The sequence below is a fragment of the Pseudomyrmex gracilis genome, unplaced genomic scaffold (assembly GCF_002006095.1).
Source record: "Pseudomyrmex gracilis isolate BER0280 unplaced genomic scaffold, ASM200609v1 scaffold_5, whole genome shotgun sequence".
Classification (NCBI taxonomy): Eukaryota; Metazoa; Arthropoda; class Insecta; order Hymenoptera; family Formicidae; genus Pseudomyrmex; species Pseudomyrmex gracilis.
This window is the reverse complement of record NW_018020589.1, coordinates 1138675-1162584: the sequence shown is the minus strand read 5'-3', so window position 1 is coordinate 1162584 and position 23910 is coordinate 1138675. Positions and strand designations below refer to the sequence as shown.

Sequence of the window (23910 nt, the reverse complement as noted above, 5' to 3'; positions counted from 1 at the left end):
TCGGACCGAGAGGAGAAGCAACCCGGCGAATCGCGATTCCTGTTAACCCCCTGTACGAGAGAGCGCGTGCACATCGTCCCGCTCGCGAGATTGCTACCCTTTACTCGCGCGTATTCGCGATTTTCCGCCACCGCGAAGGGCGATCTCTCCGCTTGCTCGCGAAAGACACACATTGTAATCCCGGGATAATTCCCGACGTATACCGCGTTATATAGCCGCGGTATTCGCCGCAGATGTAAATACCCGCGGGCTGCCGCGGGTGCCCCGCGGGTATTAAACATACGTTCCCCGGGTACTCGACAAATTGCTCGCATGAACCAGAATAATTAGCATCCCTAGCCTCCGGTGGTGTATGCCCGTGCTCGCGCGTCGTTGCCCGCCCCCCCCCCTCTCTCTCTTTACCTTCTTTCTCCGTCTCGATCTCACACGCGGTTTTCTTCTCTCGCGTGTATCTTTGTCTCTCCTCTCTTCCCCCCCTTTCCCGTATCTCTCCGGCAACTCTTATACCACTTGAATCAGGCTGTGGCACGTCCGGGGAATACCCAGAACAGAACGATCGTGTCTCTCCCTCTCTATTTCTCTCGCTCGTTGCGAGCAACTCCCTCTCTTCCTTTCTCTTTCTTTCCCTCTTCGTTCGTCTCTCATTGTGCCGATGCACCATGTTCCGTGGTTGCGTTTAATCAGCCCCGCTGACTTGATGCGCGCCATACTGTCCGGCCTCCGCAGTGCGCGCCGATCGGCCGGTGCGGCTGCTTAAGAATGTAATTTAATATGCGACGTTATACCGCGGGCCCCGCCGTGTCATATTTATAGGTATTTATGCATCAGCTTCGCGGGCACACGTTTGCGCCGCGCGAAGCAGGGCCCAGCGCGCACACGGTGTTCGCGCAAGTGCGCAAAGCCCATTGAGATTACCTCCCGAGGAGGAGGTGCATCGCCGCGTATTGCGTATTCTCGACTCTCGTGCTCTTCCTCGCGCGTACGTGGGAGGAATTTATCGTTGTTTATCGCCGGTTAGCCCTACGCATCGCGCCGATCCTCTCCGTGACGTTCGAGCAGCTCGACGTGAGGAGAGAAGAAGAAGATAGCGCGCGAAAGAACGATCGAGAAAGATGCATCGCCGTTGCACCTGCTGTTAACATAATTTATTCCAACCTGATGCTCTCTCTCTCTCTCTCCCTCTCTCACTCTCTTTGTCTCTCTCTCGCTGCGCTCGTCACCCTTATACATCAATCTCGAACACGTGGATTTATTTTTCAGCAGAAAAGCCGTGGTGCCTTTTACTCTCGCTCTTCGTGCGATACATATATGTATATACACATATATACTAGCTCTGCATGTTTCTTAACCCTTCAGGGATTCCTGGCCGCATATAGACACGCAGTGCCGGAGTTGTCTCAGAAGACTGACATTGAAAATTTGCATGTAAAATGGTACGCGAGCCAGTTCTTTATGAATATACCATCAGCATGTTTTTCGCAATGTTGATTATGCTCCGTATATGTACAGATGTATAAATAATATGTACATATATAGATATACCATATATATATATGTATATATATATATATATATATATAAACATTCCATATATTAATTATCATTAATGTATTCAGAATAAAAACGGTAAAATCCTGTTTTAAACGATCACAGAAACTATCTCGAGAAGATCAAATATTGATTATTGGAATATTGATCAAAGTTGATTTTCCTTATCAATTTTCTCAATGTATCCGGCATACAAAACTGGAATTACTTCTCTACTTTATGGTAGACACTGTAATAAGCGAAGTATTTCATTATGTAACGCCAATCTCTCTCTTTTCTCTCTCTCTTTCTCTCTGTCTCTCTACAACAATCTAATCCATTGCTGATCAGAAACTGATCCGCACATCTACATCTGACGACATTTAGATTTCACTCTGACGTGGGATATAGAAATCTCACATTTTTATATTAGTCCCCGGACGAGTATGTAATAAGCCGTACAATTCGATCGACACACGTGCGCGCGTCTATGCAATCACGGCGCAATTGCGTGCATCGAGATGTCTCGCGACTGTACCACGGTGTCAGGTCGCAAGACACGCGCGCGCGCGCGCGAGCCTCGCTATTACCATAACACACCGTTTCTTTTTCTGGGGACGGCGGGGGCGTGAACGTTATATCGGCACCGATACGTTACGTAAGGCTTAATCGATTTCCATCTCCCCGTTATCGGGGATTCGATCGAGATGGGCGTCGAGAAAGACACGTGTTGACGATCATTTGCCTTGCGTGATGAATAAATCACGCGAAGGATTTACCCTTCTCGACTCGTAGATCGAAATTATTTCCTGTGACATAACGACGATAAATTTTTTGTCTCGACATTTAAATTTGTCACTTAGATTCCATTCAAAAATGTAATTTACGCGATTTTATCTCGTTTAATTCAAATGAAACACATCCGCGCGTGGAAGACAAAAATAAAAAATAAAAAATTGTTGCGATTGCGATTATTATCTCTCCTCGAACAACGTGTTATTTATAAAGCAACCTGTTTGTGTAACAAACGTGTTTCTCACAGAAACACCCGGATGCGTCGGGAGAAATATAATTTTCCGCATTTTCCGCACGTTTTTCTACGTCGGGCGAATTCACGACGACGCGTCGTTGCCGCGGGCGAAACGCCTTAATGACGCGCTATGCATGCGCGTGTGGTTCGTTATGATCCAGCTGCGCACACGGTGCGGTAATATTACCGAAGTGTCGGGCCATGGCAAATAGGCATCGCCACGCTCGGCGCCAAGAGAATTCTTCCTGTCAGTTTAACGTGTAACCTCTTTACTTTCGACGCGCGGGGAGAGATATCCGATAACAAAACTACGAATTGAAAACGTTTGATTATCCGCGAGCTCTCCGACAATCGTTCTCTCGAAGAGTAAAAAGTTTTCTGGTTAAAAAAAAAACCAAGAAAAAACCATTTAATGATATGCTACATGTATAATGCTCTATGTAATTATAATCCTATAAATCTCGCCGCGTTCTCTGATAGAAATCCAATAATAATTTTTTATCTTAAGCCGCATATTATCCCGCTCTTTACCGTCACCTTTAGCCTTCGAATTTATGAAAAAAAAAAAAAAAAAAAAGAAAAAAACTGACAGTTAGGAAAGCCCATTAGGCTCTGCGTGACCGAGTGTTTCTTGAAACTATCTGCAGCGTATCTCACATAAAAAAAAAAAAAAAAACTTGCCTATTTGTGGTAGACAATAAACACTCGAAGACATTGTTACCGCTCGCTTGTCAAAAGGCGAAATAGGCAATTTATAGTTAACGTCAGCGACGGCGAAAAAGGCGCGGCGAGAGACGCGCGCGCACGTGGAGGACGGTTCGATTCGAGGCCGAGATTGCCGGTGGAGCCTTGAGGCGTGATCGTAACTCATAATTGATGAGCGGCGCGTCGGGGATCCAGATCTCCGCGGATCGACGTTGCCCAGAAAAAGTCGCCACGGCTGAGAATAGCGCGCGTGCCCTCTTTGCCCATGATGACTTTATAATGTCGTATCGAGGGGGAGGGGGAGGGCTCTCGGCCGCGGGCAATTATTATCCGTTTCGGTCTGCACTTTTCCGCATCGGCGTGGCCGACAACTCGCTCGCGGCACGGCGGTCCTAATTACAAGGATATCCTGGGACAGAGCGAGAGAGAAAGAAAGGAATAGAGAGAGAGAAAGAGAGAGAGAGAGAGAAATCCCACGTGTGTTCCCCGGACGCGCATTGTCGTTACATTGCGAGGGATTACATTGCAAATCCGCGGCGCGTCGATTCCCGACTAGAAGAAAGAAAGAGAAAGAGAGAGAGAGAGAGAGAGAGAAAGAAAAAGAGAGAGTAAAAGACTTGCCGTCAGTCGTAAACACGGCTGCGTTATTGCAGTCGTAAAGAGGATACGATCGAGAGCGTAAGTTCCATCGTTTCTTGCTGGTCGTAATTTTCGCGATTTCCGATGAATCGCTATAAAACAAAATCTTATCGCTCTATCGACTCTCTGTCCGTCTGTCTTTCTCAGGGTTTTCGTTATCGTCGAGGTCGAGGGTCGACAAATAGTGAGGAATGCATCTCGCGTGCATCTCTTCATCCGTATCACACTCGCCCTTTTCCACTGATGCACGCACGTGCGTATATGTACATCCTCTGCTCTTATTATATTATCTCAAGATCACCTCATTTGTACTCGAATCATCTTCCGGTTGTGAAGAGCATTCCGTGATGACGATTTCAGTGAAGCCGAACGTCATTACTCGATTGTTATTATTGTCTTTTTCTTTTCTCAATATCGCAAACACGTCGAACGAGGAAGCACTTGCATTTTCACCGACAATGATATCTGCGAAACCATTACCGGGGGGGGGGGGTCTAAGAATGAAATATACACGCACACAGGAAGAAAATAATATTAACGCCTCTTTCTCTCGCAAGTGTTGCGCGCGCGTGGGTGTATCAGCACACAGTTGCATAAAATCGCCAGCGGTCTTGTCTCGCGCGCTACCACCTTGTCTTCTCGATTGGACTATTGAACTTTTCAATGCGATCTGTTCGTAGAATCGAGCCTGCGTAGGTTTCGGCTTTTTTTTGTTTTTTCCAATCACATCGGCCACGCCATATACAATCGCGTCAGCCGATGTTGATGCGTTCATAGTTATTACATGTACTAGCTAGGTGGTAGACGAAACGAACAAAACGTCACTCGATCAGGTTGCGTTGAACTTTCTCGTGATGAAGCAAAATGGTTTTTGCACTCGTACATAAAAACACCGCACCGAGGTTTAGGTGCGTGTTACGAATCTTTTACTTAACGTGTGTATCCGGCCACGGATCACGGACTTGATCTGAAGATTCTGAAGGGTTACGCTACTAATGATAACCCATAACGATAATCGCAAGCGCGTTTTTTTTCTCGAACGAGAATTATGCGAGGAAAACATTCGCTAGATTATTCCGTGATATCAGAGGGTAATTAAAATCCTGCTGCGCGATGCGCGCGCGGATCATTTGTCAATTTACTTCAGGAAGTGCAAGACTCCGCCGCGGAGAAGCTTACGACGACGATGTTTGCCATTCGGTATAAGGTTCAAGATCGTCGTACACTTCTTCTTCTTTGTGTACCGCTGCGCGCAATCAGGAAGAATCAAGATCGCCACTATCTTAGTCCCTGCCTTGAGTTGTCGAGAACGAAATAAAACCGCGGCTGTTAATACGATTAACTTTATGCGATCGCGCACGCGAAGAAGCGTGTAGAGGCACAGGAAATTTCACGTTACAGTTAATGTGGTTGATTAGAGAGAGCGATTACCTGTAATAGTATATTATATCTTGTATTTACAATAATAAAATACATATTTTTTTTTAATTTAAACTGAACCAAGAGCGACGAAACTTTTAAATAAATATCAATTTTATCTTAGACGTCCCTTCTGTTTCTTCTCTCTTGTTCTGTATATTATCATTATCTACTGCGTGAACCAGTTTGAGAAGTTTAGACGCAAAAAAGTATGTTTAGAACTTCGGATTTTCTTCGATGGTGCACGAGAGAGAGCCGTTCAAGTTAACTGCGCGCGGTGAATCAACTTTGTTTCGCCCGTTCAGGTTCAACGGCACCGCGTTCTCGCATCTCACGTAGGGTACGACTTAACGTAGCGCCGCGTGTAATCCGGCAGAATCAAGATCGGGCCGATCGGCGCGGTCGTTCCCGAGTCGTTGATACGAGATGAGCGGCGGTAATGCCGACTTAATGCGATCAAACGAGTCCACCACCGTTGCTTCCTGCGCGAACGGCAGCGAGGCCAGGCGGGCGGCGTATAAATGCGCGCACACGCGCGCGTCCGCCTCGCAGATTACCGGTACTCTAGGGCCCGACCGGGACCAGAGAGAACGAGTGTGTGTGTTCGCGATCTCCGCGTACTTAGCGCGAAAGGATCGACGGGAGCGACCGAGTGGTACCGGGGTCCGGTGCGCCGCAACGGTGCCTCCGATCACGTAATCTGACTAATCGTTTCCGGTTTCGCCGGCGCGAACTCGCTTCCAGTATTATGGCCACGCGAGGTAATGTTAGACCATCTCCGCCCGTCCGCTTGAGCAGGCGCTGATGATACACCTCACTGGTGCACCATATGTAAAGGCGAATTTACACGGTTCACTTGTGACGATCATCCCGGAAGAAGCGCGCGAGAGAAAAATTCATCTGTAAATGTTTCAGGAAGACTCGCTTACACGGTTGGAATACACGAGGGAAGTACAACAGAAAGTTACCTGTGCTCGTTGAAAGAAAATTATGCGAAAAGAAAATTATATGATTTCCTTGCATTGTAACCTTCACACTGCACGTGTGAAAAAAAATATGTAAAAAATCATATATTTGTAAAATATAAAATTTCTTGAATATTTATAATAAGCATATTGTATATTTATATCAAATTAAAAAAATTGCGATCGCACCGACTTTTCCATTAATTTCTTATAAGAAGAATGGAATTGCGTAAATTTGTCTTAACCCCCTCACGCGCATCGGAATGGCAGCGGAATGGATCATGCGGGTTCATCCTGAAAACTCACGCGCGGGTTAAACGGCACGTTTAATCCCATCTCGCAGGGGGGCCCTTCGGCCGCGCACACGTGGCGGGCGAAACACCACCGCGAAAACGAACGCCCCGCGGTGGTTCGGTGCATTCGGCAAACGCGCATATCTACATACAAGCTTTCTACTCGCACAATTTTACACGTCGATGAAAAGTTACAGCGTCCATCTATAGCGCGGGAACGCCGCGAAAACGGCGGTCTGTTATTGATGACGGAGTCTGCGTAATGGATGAACAGCAGTTGCACGACGTAAACATAATACGTTCTGACGTTTATACGCACGGAATCCTCGACAAATCGTAGGGGGCGTACAGATGGAAAATCATAAACTGTAAAATTTTACAAATGCCAGGAGAGATACTCAATAAAAAATAAAAAAAACAGACGAGATCCTATCGATAGATGTTACAAAAATGATTACAATATTGTTACAAGATGATTACACAATATTAAAGATTTTTCAAATGTTAATTTCTTATAATGTTGATAAGTTTAATTAAGATTCTAACAAAGTCGACGCGTTAGACCGGATTACAAAAAGACGAGATTTTTTGTTAATTCGTTAAAAACTCATTTTTCGTTATTTTTTGACACAGTCACGATTATCGATTCGAAGCATATCGCGAAAGTAAAAATATACTTTCCACAAACGCTCTGTATATAATTACTTGAGTTGAAGATCCAAGTCGGGGAGCTCTAATGTTTCTCGCTTGGCTAGCGCTCGATTCCTGATATTACGAGATCGCAAGGTCACGCTGCCCCGCGCGCGCGCGCTACAGGTAATAAGGGAAATATACGGAGTTGCAATTCTTTCCGGCAAAACCGGTCACGAGGATCCCCGAGGGATATGCACACCGCGCATTGTGCTACAATGTCAGAGGAGAGCGGTTGCACGAGCGCGCGTGCACCGATCGGCTTGCGCGAGAGACCGCGGCGCGCATTCCTTCGAAAGCGAACAAAGTGCAGCGGTTAGGCGCTAACAATGCTCGTAGGTATGCCAGCCATTCTATTAGCCATCTTCGGTTTCGCGGCGAAACGCAACAGGCGAAGTAGTATACTAACGCCCGGCGGCCGCAACTCGACCGCGGATTTCTAACGAACGTATTTGCTTTGTAAGCCTCAAGAGATACTAAACTTGCTTTAAATCGAAATAGCTCGCAGTTCATTACGAAAGGTGATATCAATTTTATATCAAATATTTTAACGCGCTTATGTAAAACACGCGGAAACGTTATGTAAAAGTTTACAAAATGCAAAAGTTTAAATTCTCACCAAAAAAATCGAGTGATGAATTTTCAAATGAACAAAAAAACACAATAACTTGCTTTGAAAAAATATAAATCATGAAGTAATGGGTGTAAAAAATGTACTTATGTAATAGACACACACACACATACACATTCAAGTTCTTTAAAAGACCGAGTTCAATAAGACAAAAAGAAAAGAAACGCGCGCACCAGATTAGTCAGTAGACAATGTCGACCGGCCGGTCGGGAAGAAATCGAGAGTGGAGAGCTCTCCGAGACGGAGAGAGAGAGAGCCGGGACAAGGTCGTAATCCCGCGGTTGGAAAGAAGAGAAAGCTCTCTCGAGACTTCTCGAAAGTATTGAGCGTTGCATAACCCGCGCTCGATCATCGGTATGAGCGAATTGAGAGAACAAACGATTGGCTCTAACACAGTTTTACGCTCGTGGTTCTCTTCGTACAGTAATACGCCGCGCGGATTTACGACGATCGTGAATATCATGCAAGTGCCCGTCGCGATCGTGAACATCGTAAAAGTGGCCGGTCGCGAGATCCCCGATAGAAAGCCGAGATATTCCTCGCGTCTCGCCACGAGACACGTAATTCTGTATTTATCGGGTTCGACGAGAGAGTAAAAGGGAAAAAGAAAGAGCGAGGAGGCTCTCTGATGGATGGTCCAGACGACTCACTCTCTCGCGCGAGCGTGGGATGCGAAGGTCGACGACCCCGGCATCGCGAGGATCCCGTCAAGGTCGCGCCGAGCGGTCGAGCGTCACGAATTTCACGCGATTATGTGAGCGTTGGGGTTTGTGGGTGCTTCAAAGTATCGACACTTTAGACGGCGAAGGAAAAATTCGTACACTGATTTCGCGTAATGACCGGATATTAGACCGGCATAATTCCGCATTATCCAGATATTACGTAGTTAATCTCAATCTCTTTAAATTACACCTCGCATTACGTTAAATGCGTATTAATTCGTTTATATAGCGTTAAAAAAAAAAAAAAAAAAAAAACCATCAAATCACATACATTTCGATCTAATAATTGTCTAAAAACTGCGCGCGAGGTGTGTATTTACGTCATTTTACAATCAATCATACAAACGCCTGGAAGATTAAAAGTGACAGCTGAAATGTCTTTAGAAAGTTGCTTCAGGCTTGTCGAGACAAATCTTCGACTTGAAGGATCTAGGACATCCGCTGTCGACAGCGGGGAGCGTCGTGATTGACAAATGATCGAGCCGATTCAAACGCAAATTACTACTGTGTGTTCTCGAAGACCGATTTCAAACGTGTCGGATTACGAAGGTCAGGAGCGACGATCAGAGAGAAAGAGAGAGAGACGCCACTTATTTCTTAACTCAAGATTATTCATTGAATAAGAACACCGCGAGGATTGTAACCAACACCGATCGGTTTTACCAATATACCATAATCTCTCTTTTTCTCTCTATCTATCTATCTATCTATCTCTTTTAAAGCTTATCAAAATATTGTTTTTCAAATTGGTGTTTCTAATCGCGCACATTAGAAAACGTCCATCCATCTTCTTCTCCCGATGGAAATCTCATTTTCATGTACAAGCGGATGTCTCGACGTCGAGATGACTGTGTGTTTCCTATACGCGGTGACCGTGTGAAAGCTCTCATGGCGATATCTTCGAAAAACGTATGTAAAGAAAACTGGCACGCGATGCAAAGCATATAAGGACGACGAGTGTGCTAAGAGTGTGTCTACGTGAAATCCCTTACGGGATTCCGTACATGACAGAGACTTCATGATATCGTGATATTCTGTGTGGCAAAAGAGCCGACAATGCATTCGTAAGAATGCATTCGGGCTTGTCGTGCTCATGTGAGATAGAGGCAGGACCTTCCTCTTCTTTCTTTGCCCTTTCTCTCTCTCTCTCTCTCTCTCTCTCTCTCTCTCTCTCGTTTTCTCTGTGCGTTCCTCTTTCACTCGCTCGCCTAGGTCTATTGCGAGGTTGATAGGTTAACTAGGAAGCCGCGCGCCGTTGTGCACCGAAGTACGCATGCGAATATAATTACGTTACATGCGCGCACCATGTGTTACGCAATCGCATGTGCGTGAGACGTGGTGTCACGCATCGTGCTGTACGCCCACGGCTTCGCCGTCGCGAGTGTATTTATCTCGTCGCGACATGCATAAAATTAAAAAAAACAAAAAAAACAAAAAAAGAAAGAGAGAAAAAGTTTCACGTTGTCATTTTACATATTATCTTTCTCGGGATCGTTACGCGGATCAGTACGCGCACAGAGAAAAAGCGCGCAAATATTAATTACTTATGTAATTTTCAAAACTTCTTCGCGCTTGTAACACGCGAAAAACACGGTTGGTCTCTCTTGTGCTGTAGTTTAAATGAGAGTTTTTTTTTCAATAGCTATTTTTGCAAAAGATATATATTCCCGTATTCCCGGTTTGGGAAAGAAGGAAGCGCAATTAACAATACCGTTTGGCGTATATATTCACCGTATAGAACTCGCTGGAAAGTACTTCGCGGAAGCTTCCGTCGCGGTATAATGCGTTCATCAGATTCGCGGTAGCGCGTCGCGGGATTATGTGTACTACCTTGAGAAGAACTCGGCGAAAGAAACTCATCAGCCCCTCTTCGATATGCATCTCTGGTATCAATGAGAATTTACATATAAAAGCGGAACGAGAAAATGACAGAAAAGCAGAAGAAAGAAAGAAGTTTTAATGGAAGAAGAAGTGTATGAGAAATTTGTGTATCGGAGAAAAGCTGAAAGTGACGAAGAAAGAGAGAGAATGTGTGTGTGACTTCACAGAAACTCACCGTGACGTTTGAAGAAATCGAATACGCGTTGCGCGTAATTGAAAGGCAGTCTGTGACGATCGAAAGTGGTTACTCGCCGATCAAACGCGTCATTTATCATCAGTTCGAAACACTTGAAATTCTCTCGGGACGAAATCTTTTTAGCAGGAGAAAACAGAGAGACGCGAATCTGATTAGTCTCATCATCAAGAGACGTCAAGTCTCGCGAGGAAAAGTCGCGAATTCGAAAATCTGTTTTCGCCAACCTGGAAGAGGACACAGAGTCATTCGATCTCGATCGCGCGCAAATGTGTTTGTAACGATAAATTCTCAGCTACGTCCTTCGCTCCCTCGAACGTGACGCAAATTGAGGAAGGCCATTCCGCAAAAGCGCAAACAGCGTAAAAACGCAGGTGTGTACTTCGTGGATTATCACTTCCTGATGTCGTTTCATCATCGGCTGAACAAAATGCCGTTGGTGAGGAAAATGAAAGTGAAAGCGCGACGAGAGGCGCAGACGATATTTTACGAAGAACACACCGGCCGGCGCGCACCCCGTCGTGTGAGAACAATTCTGCGTTATGTAGTCCCGAGACCGAGGAGGAAAAGTGTTATTAAAATATCTCTTACAATGTGTTAAATATTCTTCGAGATAAATCATACATCTTATCTCACATACATGTCACGTGCGACAATTTTGCGAATTGCATTTTTTACGTAACGCGTACACAGTTAACATTTTCATGAAATATAAGAAATATCGATAAAGTTTCTCTTCACGTAATGCGTCTCAGCCATAGCCGTGTCTCGCTAAGATTAACGTAACGTTTGCGCATAAAACTCATCAGAATATCACGGTGCAGGGACAAGTGTGCGTGCACATAACAAGCAACGTGTACATGAGCATAAGAATTCAAAGATGACAAAAAAAAAAAAAACAAGAATTTCATCCAGCGATCAAGAGAGAGCTGCGAGAGGAGAAGACGCGAAGGGGAGATCGTCCATATATCGCGCAAAAAAATTGCGCAGGTCGGTAATTTGCCCGTTGATCGTTATTTATTGTGATCCTCGTGCTACGCGGGCGGACATTTGCATGCGAAATTGGCGATGGCATAAGGGCATGAATCTTTCCTCACGCACGGCCGCACGCACGAGAGAGGCAGAAAATAGGGCCCTGCCTTACGCAATTGTACGTTGAACGGTGGTCAGGGATCGGCCCCGTTTCTTCGTGTTGGCACGTTGACACGTACCATTTATACCTCATCATGTCCGCCGAAGATCCGGCCGCGCGCGCGAGCGCGGTCTGCGGAATAATAAAAAAAATTTTTAAAACAAAAAAAAAAAAAGAAAGAAAAACGCGCCCTCGCCTTTCGTTCTTTCCCGTCATCCGTTTTGCACGTCACTCGGGGCCAGGAATGCGGCAAATTGAAGGTGTCAGTCGCGATGGAATATAGATCGGAGTCCTGTCCGCGCGCGCCCGCCGTCGAGAGCGAAATTTCACGTCGACCAATTTCACGAGAATCTCGCGTATGCGGCGGAAAATCAATCCAACCGTGATTAAAACAGTGAGATAGCTCGTAGAAAATCTTGACAAGTTGACGAGCAAATTTTTTAATCGCGGGATTACACGACCAACTTTTAATAAACATATTTTGTTAATAGCGCAAATTTTGAATGTTTTTGCTATTGATTAACTATTAGACGGTTGGTCGAATTATCTCAGGAAATAACGAGAAAAATATTTAAAATATAATGAATTTTAAAAATATGAAATTTATATAAGAGCTTTTTTTTTTAACAAAAATAAATTATTTCAATGATAAGTATATTTTCTTCAATATAACTTGGACGAGTCATTCGAGACAACAACAAATTCTTCAGGAACTGTCAGGAAACATCTTGAATGTAATTTGTTTTGCCGCACAGCCAAGTCAGGTGAAATTACTGTTTCGCCAATTGCATAAAATAAAATGCGCTCGCGATGCTTGACAACGTAGACTAATACAATCTCGTGGAAACCGCCGAGGCAAAGAAAACGAATAACGGTTGCAACTCGCGCGCGGCGGTCTATCATTACTTAATCAGCGATCTGCTCCAGTTTTACTCTGACAATGCGGCTGTGGCTTTAACGTCGGCAGATCGAACACGGCAGCGTGAAACAAGAATACTCGGTCGCAGACGGATAATTTCATGCACCGAGTAGCGCGGTAGCTAAATAACTCGAGAATCCCGGCGGTTCTAAACGAATTGTTCGCCGAGCGTTGTAAATCAAGAAGGAGCACACGCCGGAGCGTGTTATTATTGCCCGCTCGTTGAAAAGGCAGAAACTAACGGGCGTGACGTAATGCCAGGAAACGATCGAAGGAGCGAGCGAAATGTTAATTGCGCGACAATATACCGCATTGATGCTTTCGTATAAGCGCCGTTGTGTCGCGCCTGCGATCGTGTCGTAAAAATTCTCTGTCGAATCCCATTAACGATCGAGAGGTATAATTAATGATCGCTCGCAGGATCGGATGCCGATCCTTTCGCAGACCCATTGAAGCTGCCCCATTCCTCACGAACCTTCCAAACGGAAGGTCATGGGAAAGAAATATTAATACTTTTTTTATATTTACGCAATTTTTTTTACCTCTGAGAAAAATCGACGAGGTAAATGGTAAACGTGAAAAGCACGTTCTGGATTTATGTTTCATTAGCCGCCGCTGACGGAGAACGCCGATCCTGTTCGTTCATTATTATACACGCGAGAGTACCTACACACGGACGCAAAATCGATACGTACTGCGGCGTGCATATATATATATATATATACACGTGCGTACCGAGAGACCGGAGAGGGCGGCGATTACGCAACGTGAAAGTCATCGACTGGAATTCACTCTTACCTCGCGCTCGCCCTGACCTCCGGTATAATGAGGGCGATTCGAATTAATCTGGTTCGACACGTATTTGGCAATGGGCCCGTAGCCGCCTTAATGACCATCGTGTTACGCTTTTTTCTCTTCCCAAGATTAGCATATACGCGTACACGAGCACACGCCCACTTACGCAATGCAGACTAGATGATTCGACGTTACGCGCCACTAAAAAAAAAAAAAAAGATCGATCGAGCGATAATATCGCCGGGGTTATGAGCCATACATCACATTTCCTATACGAAACGAGATTTCGAGTCGGGTATGTGATAAAAGCAATGAATATTTAATCGAAGCGAGTCGTGTGAAAGCGCGTCGCACATATAAGTTGATCAATCAATCTTGCTGAATATATCTATTATATATTGGCAATGTCAATGTCTCATTTGTAATCGAAATCTTGTAACTTGGGGTTTTTTTTTTTTTTTTTTATTGCCGGTAGGCGTATAGATTCTTCGTCGCGCGATTTCTTTCTGCGTGTAACATCCTTGACGTTTTTTTCTTTTTCTTTTCCATTCGATGAATACTTTGGTTGCAACGTAAAATCCAACGCTCCGATATCGTCGGAAAATAAAAATTGCGTTTAGCAAAGTTATATCAAACCGCAGACAATTAAGCTGTACCTCTATCAAGATTACATCCAACGAAGTCTCTCGCGATCGTCGATTCAATAACCGGACTTGTATCCCGATAGCGCGACGTGTTTGAGTAACGGTTCGTATCGAGCCATGAAGTTTCCTACAGCCATTTGTATCGTATACCGTAAATGATCGTGTAATTGCGACCGCGTGGTCGCAAGTTTTTCGTATTTAATGTTTTTCTTTTTATTTATGAGATAGAGACTTGACAAGAGGTAACAGAAGAACTCTCTTTCCCCCCGTCTGTTTTCGTGTGACAATTTGAAATATAGCGCGTTAAAAAATTTCAAATTCGACACTCCTATGCATCCTCGGCGTGAAAAGAAAATAAATCAAGAGAAAGAGAGAAATCGTTCGACGAGGAGGGTAAAGAGAGAAATGTGGAGAACTGTAACTTATGTGTTGCCAATAAAATAATTTGTCGTTGTGCGACGCGAATCAAAATCGAACGCGATTTATTATCCGATATCGGATCCCGATGCCGTAACGGACGTTTTAAAGGGATGAAATGTGTAACAAGAGGCGAAATCGAGGGCGAGATCGATCTCAGTCAAGGCGAACACGAGCTCACCGATCAATGAACCGGCTCTATCGATGAGAGTCACAATACGATCGCGATCGATTTCCTAGTCTCGTAGTTGCAACAGACGATAGATCTCGCGAGAAAGTTTCTTCGTATCGTATTTGTAGAGCTGCGCTTTTTTTTACAGAAGTAAGCCGTGAAACGCACCTTTTACCGCTGTGCGTTTTCTCATCATCATGTGTTTGCGCGCCTCGCGGCAAAAACACACGCGCAACGCGATCGTAAATCGCGCGCAACTATCGCAAGTGCGTGTATGTGTGTGTGTGTGTGTGTGTGATGCTCGCATATAAACGATCTGACAGTCACATCGGCAAAAGAATTTGACAATAATCCGCCGTAATCGTCGTAATATATCTAACAGAAATATTCGTGCTAATAAGCGTTTTGTCGGACAGTTCGGCTCGTCGTTTATGGCTCGAGATACTTTCTCTTCATTCAGAACTGGTTACGTTCAATTAATCGGAAATCCGCGTCTCGCGCACTTCCTTCATTTATAACATATTATATCACGTATTTGTAACAGTCAGCTTTTATTCCGAAGTTATTGTAGCTTGAAAGGAACGAGTTAAGAGAGAGAGAGAAAGAGAAAAAGAAAGGGAGAGAGAGAGAGAGACTTGTATGTCTCTCCGCGCGTCTTAAATACGAAGGTTTTTATTGCCGCGATATGCGCGCGAGTGCAATCACGTTTAATGTCTACGAAATCTCTGTCCCGGCGACGTTACAGAAGACGTTATGAAAAAGGCAAGGACCCCTAATTAGGCGTGTCTGAATTTATTGCGCGCCGTTACGTCGTGGCGCGCGTTTATCTCGATCCCTTCCGAAAAGGCATTACAATTTAATCTGGCTATCGCGCGCCGTTGATGGCCGATTAACGATAAATCCGAAATTGCCTGTAAACGTCCGACGTGCCGATAGCAGATAAAACATCCGTTAATATTCGTTCGCAGAAAGGACATTTCGCGGAAGGGACGCGGTGGTAACGTCGTCCCCGGCGATTCGTGCTACAAGGCCCGCTGTAAATCAATTCAAAATGGCGGAAACGCGATTTATAAATCGCTTGCGAAACGATTCGACGATTTACACGCTCGTATTGTAAATATCGTAGCGCGGAGCGAGCATACACACGCACACACACGCACACACATACATAGACACACAGACGCGTATGTTTATATTCAGCCATAAATTTTTGCGCGCGATTACTTCTGCGCCGAGCCGCAGAATCGACGACGACGGATCACCGATTTAATCTGAGTTCGCGCGAATCCTCTTGAAAATAACGGTTGAGAATCCCCGCGGATTCGATCAGCCCGATATGGCAGTCTGTAGAAAACTCGTACACAGTTACAGACTCAATCGATAATATTACCCGTGATTGCGCTTTCTCTAATATGGAAAATTAATTGAAATCTTTTTTCCCCGATAGCACCAGTAACGAACGCTATTAACTCCGCTTCGCACAAAGAGTGTCATCGGACACGTCAAATAAGATATAAATCCCATCATAAAGAATTAGAGAAAAAGAGGAACGTCGCGCACGCGCGCGCAAGTAGATGATAATGGTTTTAGCGAAAATCTCTCTCTCGCAGGCGGGCGCGGTACGTAACTCGATCAGCGTTATACGGCGACGTAAATTGCCTTTATATGAAACTGGGTCTTAGAATCTCGTTAAGCCGAGCTGTAAACGTCGAAGTTTATTTCAAGGCGTGGAGAGTGCGCGCGCGCTCGCATTGACAAAGTGGGTCGAATTGACATTGTGATTTCGCAAAAGATTATTAGTTGGTTTTAATGGCGCGGCCTTTCTCGAACGTGAGGTTTGTAAAACCAGTCGGTCCGGCGCGGCGGCGTTTTTCTCGGTCCGCTACAGCGCGCGAAAGCGCGCGCCTCAAAGTGGAACGAGTTTTCACGGCGTGCGTGCGTGCGTGCGTGCGCAGCAACGGTAACGTTTGTCAAGTTTCGCGCGGCGAATGAAGCCGAGGAGCGGTAGAGTACAACGAACGCGTTAGACGAATGACGTTGCACACACACGGTTGCCGACACACGTGTGCACATCTTCTCTCGTGACTCTTCGCGAGAAAGTGAAATCCGACGATTCAATGAAATGTCACGTGCTTCACGATAAAAAAGAGGGTGTGCTTTTGTTTTTCTTTGTTAGAAGGTATAACAAAAAATCTTACAAAGCATCCTTTATTTTAAATTTCTCGCTTCTTTGTGAACAAAAAGATTGTCGTAGAAGCGCACGGGAGAAGAAATGTATTACGCTCTTGCATCTTGAAGTTACATTAACGCTTGTGTAACGTTGCCATTGCAGGCTGGTTCTCGGTGGTCTCCAACAACAGCGGCACCGGAAACGCCAGAGTGTACAGAAGAGTCGGCGCGTTGGTGCGCGCCGGAGTGCCGGCGTTTCTGCTCGCGAAACCATTGAGAGCTTACACATTGACGCACTCCAAAATGGGTAAGGACATTTATCAATTATATTTATCTCTTTATAAATTGCGTATTTTGTTTGTAAATCGCGTAGGACTACGTTTTTAATTTTATAAAATGTGTTTGTGACAGAGTTCGCGCAGTTTACATCGCGTTACAACACTCGTCGCTGACGTAAATTGTCGACCACATGTTGCGAGGACATAGCATATTTATTTAATTTGGCAATAATTTATAACTAGAGTTTACTACAAATTTACATAAAAATTCTCTTTTCTTGCGCGCACGTCTCTCTCTTTCTCTCTTTTTTTCTCTCTCTCTCTTTCTCTCTCTCTCGGTGAGCTAACCGGACAGAGATTACTCACATATCTCGCATCACATCTGGCATTCGTCGAGTTTATTATCCTGGCCAACCCAGGTCCGCATTTTCCACGGGCCAACTGTCGCGGCTGCGGTTATCACCCGCTGCGATCTGCCTGTGGAAATGCGACCCCTCGACGAGCCACAAACCGCGATTCGCGTAACTCGCTTGTTAAACAATCCGCACATTTTGTTTCCAAAACTGAAAACTACTCGTCGTGTGTTCTTCGACATTCGAGCGAACGGACGAAACGTCAAGTTTTGACGCGAATAAACAGAATTACAAACATAATCCAACTCTGTATCTCTTGTTTTTGATTAATGACGGTGTGAAAACAAACAATCGCGCGCGTTTCGATTTTCCGCGAGCCGGACTATATTGTTCGCGCACGCGAGGAATGTGACGCGTACAAATTCTACGGAGCAGTGTGTATTCCGGTAAGTGCCCGCACACATCCCGATATCATTTTCCCCGAGTGCAGCGACTGGCCGTGACACGAATGTCAATGTGTCCGTAATGCGTGCGGCGTACGTATATATACGTTCGCCGCGTCGCCGCGCTTTAAACGTAGGCGAGCCTTACGTTCGCGACAAGCGCGTAACGTAATAGGCACGCGGCCCCCGGTGAAAGCCGTCCTTACGACGCGCGTGTATAAGCGGTTAATATATATACATGTATATAATATCCATATATAATATAAGTATGTGCCGGCTTTTGCGCCGCGAGCATTATGCCATTATATGCGCCGCTGTAACGATTACGATCGCGACAGAAGAGACGGAAATTCCTAGGTGTATCCTTCTTGGCCTCCTCCTGGACTACGAGTGGGTCCGCTTAGGTCCCGTAAGTCCACCGCGGGAGTCCGTTATGCGGTGCGTTCATTGTCGTTAATTGCTCCGTCTTTTCATACGAGTCAACGCGAAACGTCTCCGCAACGGTACACGATCGATAATAAATGCGTTATCGATTCGCGTAAAACACTCACTTGGTACACAGTGTTTCTCAAACAGAGCGCAATTCAACGAATCGGATTTCTGCCGCGCGTATAGTCGCGTTATATAGCGAAAAACATTGTCGAGTAAAATTGAAGTCTCTTAAATGTGTTTATTTTAACGCATGATGTATCGGTTAAATGAGGTATTGCAGTTGTTATTTCTCGGCGTTATTAGCGCGTTACATGACGTTGTTCGCCATGTGAAAAACATAGATGAGTTAACGCTAATGAGCTAATTAGCCATATGTAAGTTACCGACTCGTTCGCGCAGCGCCTCTTTCGCAACGGGAAAGCCTTTTTTTTTCTTTTTTTTTCATCCGACGCCAGTTAATTGTGAGAAATCGACATTATCTTCCTCGAGCCTCGGCAACTTCTGATTAAACGCCGCCGTAAACTGTTTTCCGCAAACATCGCTTAGAGTTAAATCGAGATTAACTCTCTGCTTCCTTGCGACTTCCTATAAGAAAAAAAAAACCTAACTCGTGTTAATTTCCTCTTACGTTATGTCTGTCGCGAGAATGATGTTACGTAACTAAATTCTCCGGTGATATTCTGTTTCGCAGAGAACGGGAACTTGAGGGCCCACTACACGAAGACGACGGTGCGCGCCGGCGAGGTCCTGCGGCTGACCGCCGTCTTTCAGGACACTCGTCGGGCCCCGGTCTCCGGCAACGTGTCCGGTATGGTCCCGGAGGGCAAATGCTCGAGATCCTCGGAGAGGGATCAGTACGCCCAGTGCCTGGACTCTCATGGGCACGAGCTGTTCGCGCCGCTCTCGGCCAGGGGCGAGTTCTACGCGACTTGTCAGAGCGGCAGTCTCGACACTGGCAGCGACGCGGTACTCTACAGGGTTCACCAGCTCGCCAGGAGGGATCTTCCCCTGAGGGTAAGCTTCATCGCGCAACGTCTCAAGATTAATGTCATATAGCGCGTCTAATCTATTCCTCATCAGCCACTTCTCGTTGCGCTCGTAATACTGACACGCGCCCGTGTTGTAATCATTTTATAGAATAATGATGACAAAAAAATTGTCAAGAAAAATAATTAATCTATATTAATTTAAATCTTGTAATTTAATTGATATTTACAAGTTAAGTATTTTGTTTTTTTCTCTCTATAGCTGATATGATGTCTGTTGTTAATTTCTTTTTAAAAAATCGCGTATTTTTTACATTAACTATTCACGTTGTACATGTCGTGCTGTTTTCATATTCTAATCACATTGCATTTGCATTCATATTGCCCATTTCCATTTTACAACTTCCTCGACCAACGATCTCCAGGTGCGTCTAGTCGCCGGACCTCTGCCCATACCATTGCCGCGAGATTACAGTGGCCTGATGCAGCTGGAGAACGCGACCAGAGGACCCATAGTTCTCGGCTGCGCGGTGCCTCTGCTGCCCGAGAGACCTATGCCCAATACCACGGTGCCGGAACTCCTGGAGCTCGTCGCCACCGGTCCAACCGCTCCTCGGGTGAAAAGAGCACGACTGGGATGTCCTTCGGAGGCGCGGTTGCTCGCATCGCCGAAGATGCAGCGATTGCTCTCGGCTTGCAGGTAAGAATCACAATTGCATTGAACATAGTGTTGATTACGCTCGTTCAAATCGCGCGCGCGATTCTTGTATTTCTTTAGCATGTGACATTCGAACACGTAATAAAAATATTACACGGAATATTCGGGAAAACAAGTGTAAAACGTCCGCGGTAAGAATGTTAACAGAAAGTAAAACTCAAAAAATAGTAACGTGCGAAGCGTCCGATTGTAAAAAATGCGATCGAGAATTTTTTGTTCTTATTGTCGCGCGAAAGAGATAAGATAACGGGAACTATCATCATATATCGCCTTTGATGCCGCTTTGTAGAAGAGCCTTAGACCAGCGGGCGACCGAGCCGCGAGTCGCTCCGCCGAAACCAGCGTCCAACAACGGCCAGCTGAAGGAGCTGCACTTGAAGGAGATCAAGACGAAACCTGAGGCGAAACCGATACTGCAGAGTCTGAAGGAAGGTCTGGAGCACATCAAGAAAACGACGATTCGTGATCGGAGCAACAGCCGCAGCAGCAGTAATAACAACCACAGCTTCCTCGACAGGATTTCGAGGATAGCGCAGGGTGGCAGAAGCAGAAACCCGGCGAAGAAGTCCGCGTCCTTCACGTTCGCCGTACGACCGGAGATCGGGATGCGATCGCCGGAGAGATACGCCAGTTTGGAATCGGAAACGAATCTGACGCATGCGTCGCAGGCGTCCAGGCAGCAGGTTCAGCGTTCGATCTCGACGAGCGTACTCGAGGTGCACACCAACAGTCCGGATTTGGATCCGCCGTATTCTAAAGTAAGAGACAGCCTGACGCCATTGCCTCCCACGCCGCCGCCGAGATTGGAAGAGATCTACGCCGAAATCTGCGAACTCGGCAGCAGTCCGTTGAGAGACTCGCCGTCAAAAGAAGAGAAACCACCTCCCGTGGGAAGAAACGGTACCAAAGAGCAAGATCGGGATTACGTGAAGCTCGCGTTGTCCCATCCCGAGGTGTTCGAGGTCTCGACTAGCGTCAGCGACGACGAGGAGAGCATTTATAACACCGTGTGCTGAATGCGCGCGCCTTCTTCCGTCGGAATAAAACCAACATCCGCGGGGAATCGTTCGCGACTCGCCGTAACTGACTTCAGGGTCGACCGGAACAAATGGCGTGACGGGTGAGGAGTCGAGAGGTCGCGGGAACTCGTCGGCTCGGCTGCGGATATATCGATGAACGTTCGTTCGCAGGTGAGGTGCGAGAGTTATTGGCGAGTTTAAAGATCGTTTAGAAATCGTTTAACGTTCGAGAACGGTCGAGAGATCGGTTTTGACGATATAAAAAACAGAGGAAAAAATCACATCTTTGTTAAAAATGCAATTTTTATTTAAAAAAAAAAAAAAAAAACACTTGCTCTATTATCGTGTGTAAAATTGCTCTTCTCTATAACTCACCGATGTAAACTACCGATTCTCAATCGTTCTAAGAATATTACGCGCTTTCCGGGTCGGGGAAGAAACGCGAAGAGACGAAAAAAAAGGGGCGACGTATATCGATCGCGAGTTGACGAGAATCGGAATTTACGGCTCTCGCGGCCGTTAGTTTCTTTCGCCGCGGGAGAATCCTCCCGGCGTCGCGGAGTCGGCGACGCGAACGTCCACCACGGGGGTTTCGCGCCGATCCGCGAGTTCGCGCGCGCGCGCACGGAATGATTTACAAGGCTGTTGACCGAGGAAAATGATCCCGTAATTACGGACCCCGGTACATGCTGCTGCAGCGGATGTTAGCGGGGCACGCTGGCCGGTGATAGCACGCAGCAGCACTTCTTCGCGGCTTCCGTCATTAGAGAATCTGTCGTCTCGCGGGAGGCGTGTTTAATAGTAGCGGGTACCGCGATTACCTCGGCCATGGCCGTTGAGTGACATTGATGTCGGAAAAAACGCACTCGCTCGGAAGATCGGCTCTCGGAAAATATCGGCTAGCTAGAATCTGCCGTTAGAAAAATTATGAATAGATTCTAATGATGTTAAATAACACATTAACAGATTGGTTTTTTTTTTTTTTATTATATTTACACATTTTGAAAAATTTTAATTTTAAGTATTTTAAAAGTTGATTTTAAACATATTGAAAATCTAAACATCTTAAACGTAGTTTTAGATGCGAATAATTCATATTTACGGAATTAAATTTAGTTCTTTTCATTTCCGTATAAATGACGCAAGAGCGCGGGAGAAACTTTCTGATTGAGCGCGCGATAACGATTTATATATATGGCCATATTACGGAGTCGTACGAAAGTAACACATAAAGCAGATCGTTGCAGCGTCGATCTAAAACTTTCCGAACACGTTCGGTGCGTCATGAAGCGCGCAACTGACGCGGAGAAATTGTCGGTAGAATGTAAAACGAGCCGGTCGGCAATTTTCAGGAGGAAGGAACTTTACTGACGTCCTTCGCGAAGGTCTAGGTCACATCGTCGGGATCGTTTCTCGGATTTCGAACGGCGAGTTAGATCGACGACGGTAGAAATCATAGCCGAGTCTGTGTTTGCCAGAGCGATATTTTGCGACGATTAATCCGTTTCGTTATGCTCTGCGGCATTTGGTTGTACCTTTGTGTGTACAATGACCCCGAAGTTACGCGCGCACTCGCGCCCGATTGCGTGACGTTACGCGATTGGCTGTTAAACGCGTGATTACAAACCTCGCCGGCACATATAGCAGAAGTATATATTGCGTTTCGAAGCGCTTCGAGGAAACCGGGAGATCTCTCTCTCCTCGTGCGTTTCTTCGCGCGTTGCGATCTCTCGCTCTCTCTCTCGCATGGCGGAACGCTTGGAACTGCCAGTCTCCGGCCGCTGGAGCGAGGATGATGAAGAAAAGGGCGCAAAAATCGCGAGAAACGACGGACGAAGATGCGTCTAATGGGAAATATCCGCGGGAAGAACGCGGAGGGAAACCTCTCCGGGACTCTCTCTCTCTCTCTCTCTTGCGCGCGATTCTCTGAGAGGAGATCCTAAAGGATGTGATTTTTCTGTCTAATTCGACGCTCTCTCGAATTAGACAAAAGCGCGCGCGCGATAACAATGTAATATTTGCAGATTTATGTATATGTGAATGGGGAGTCGTTGTGAAAATAAAAGTGAAATGTGTTTCTACGACGACGAAATGTATCATTGAGCACACATACACACACACACGCACACAAATCCCTCCTCGATTTCCGTTAACAACACATTAAAGCAAGATCATTTAGCCTGCGGCAAATGATGCGTGTAAGACATTTTTTTAAAATCTCAATAAATATTAATGTAATATAGTTTTTTATAGTTTGATAACAATAAAAGAAACAATAATATTTTTATATCTCAAGCGCTAGTAATAAATAATATTTGTTATGTCAAATTAAATGTTGAAATTTTAATATCATTATTTTAGCATTAGGATTATTTATTCTTATGCGGCGAATGATGCGTGTGGAGAATCTTCTTTTAATTTTCTTTCTCTCTCTCTCTCTCTCTCTCTCTCTCTCATTTTCCAGCTGTGCATGTTCGTCATTATTCACTTCGACCGGTTCACTCACGATCGCGAACGTAGAAAAATTGCAGCTAAATACACCGCGGCCGCCTCTTTTGACTTTAAGGAATAATAACGCAAAACGATCGTCGGCGCTCGCGCCGGCTATTGGTCATTAATGTTTTACGAGCAGTACGTAGAGTGCGCACAGCTGCGTCTATTCAATTATAGCAAAGAGAGGGGTCCAGACACAGCAGGCACATGCCTCTCCCGTCTCCGTGCCGTACGGCTCATCCCCC

General features: G+C 45.6%; 1 protein-coding gene across 6 annotated transcripts in view; it reads left to right on the top strand.

Moving 5' to 3' along the window:
- LOC109857536 overlaps positions 1 to 23435 on the top strand; it is a 35905-nt gene extending 12470 nt beyond the window's left edge. For all 6 annotated transcript variants that reach the window (XM_020433953.1, XM_020433936.1, XM_020433945.1 and 3 more), the window contains 4 exons: positions 17107 to 17250; positions 19141 to 19463; positions 19861 to 20135; positions 20443 to 23435. In XM_020433953.1, the coding sequence (XP_020289542.1) occupies positions 17107 to 17250; positions 19141 to 19463; positions 19861 to 20135; positions 20443 to 21169 (1469 nt within the window). In that variant the 3' untranslated portion in view covers positions 21170 to 23435. The remainder of the gene's footprint in view (positions 1 to 17106; positions 17251 to 19140; positions 19464 to 19860; positions 20136 to 20442) is intronic.
- Positions 23436 to 23910: the final 475 nt, after the last annotated feature.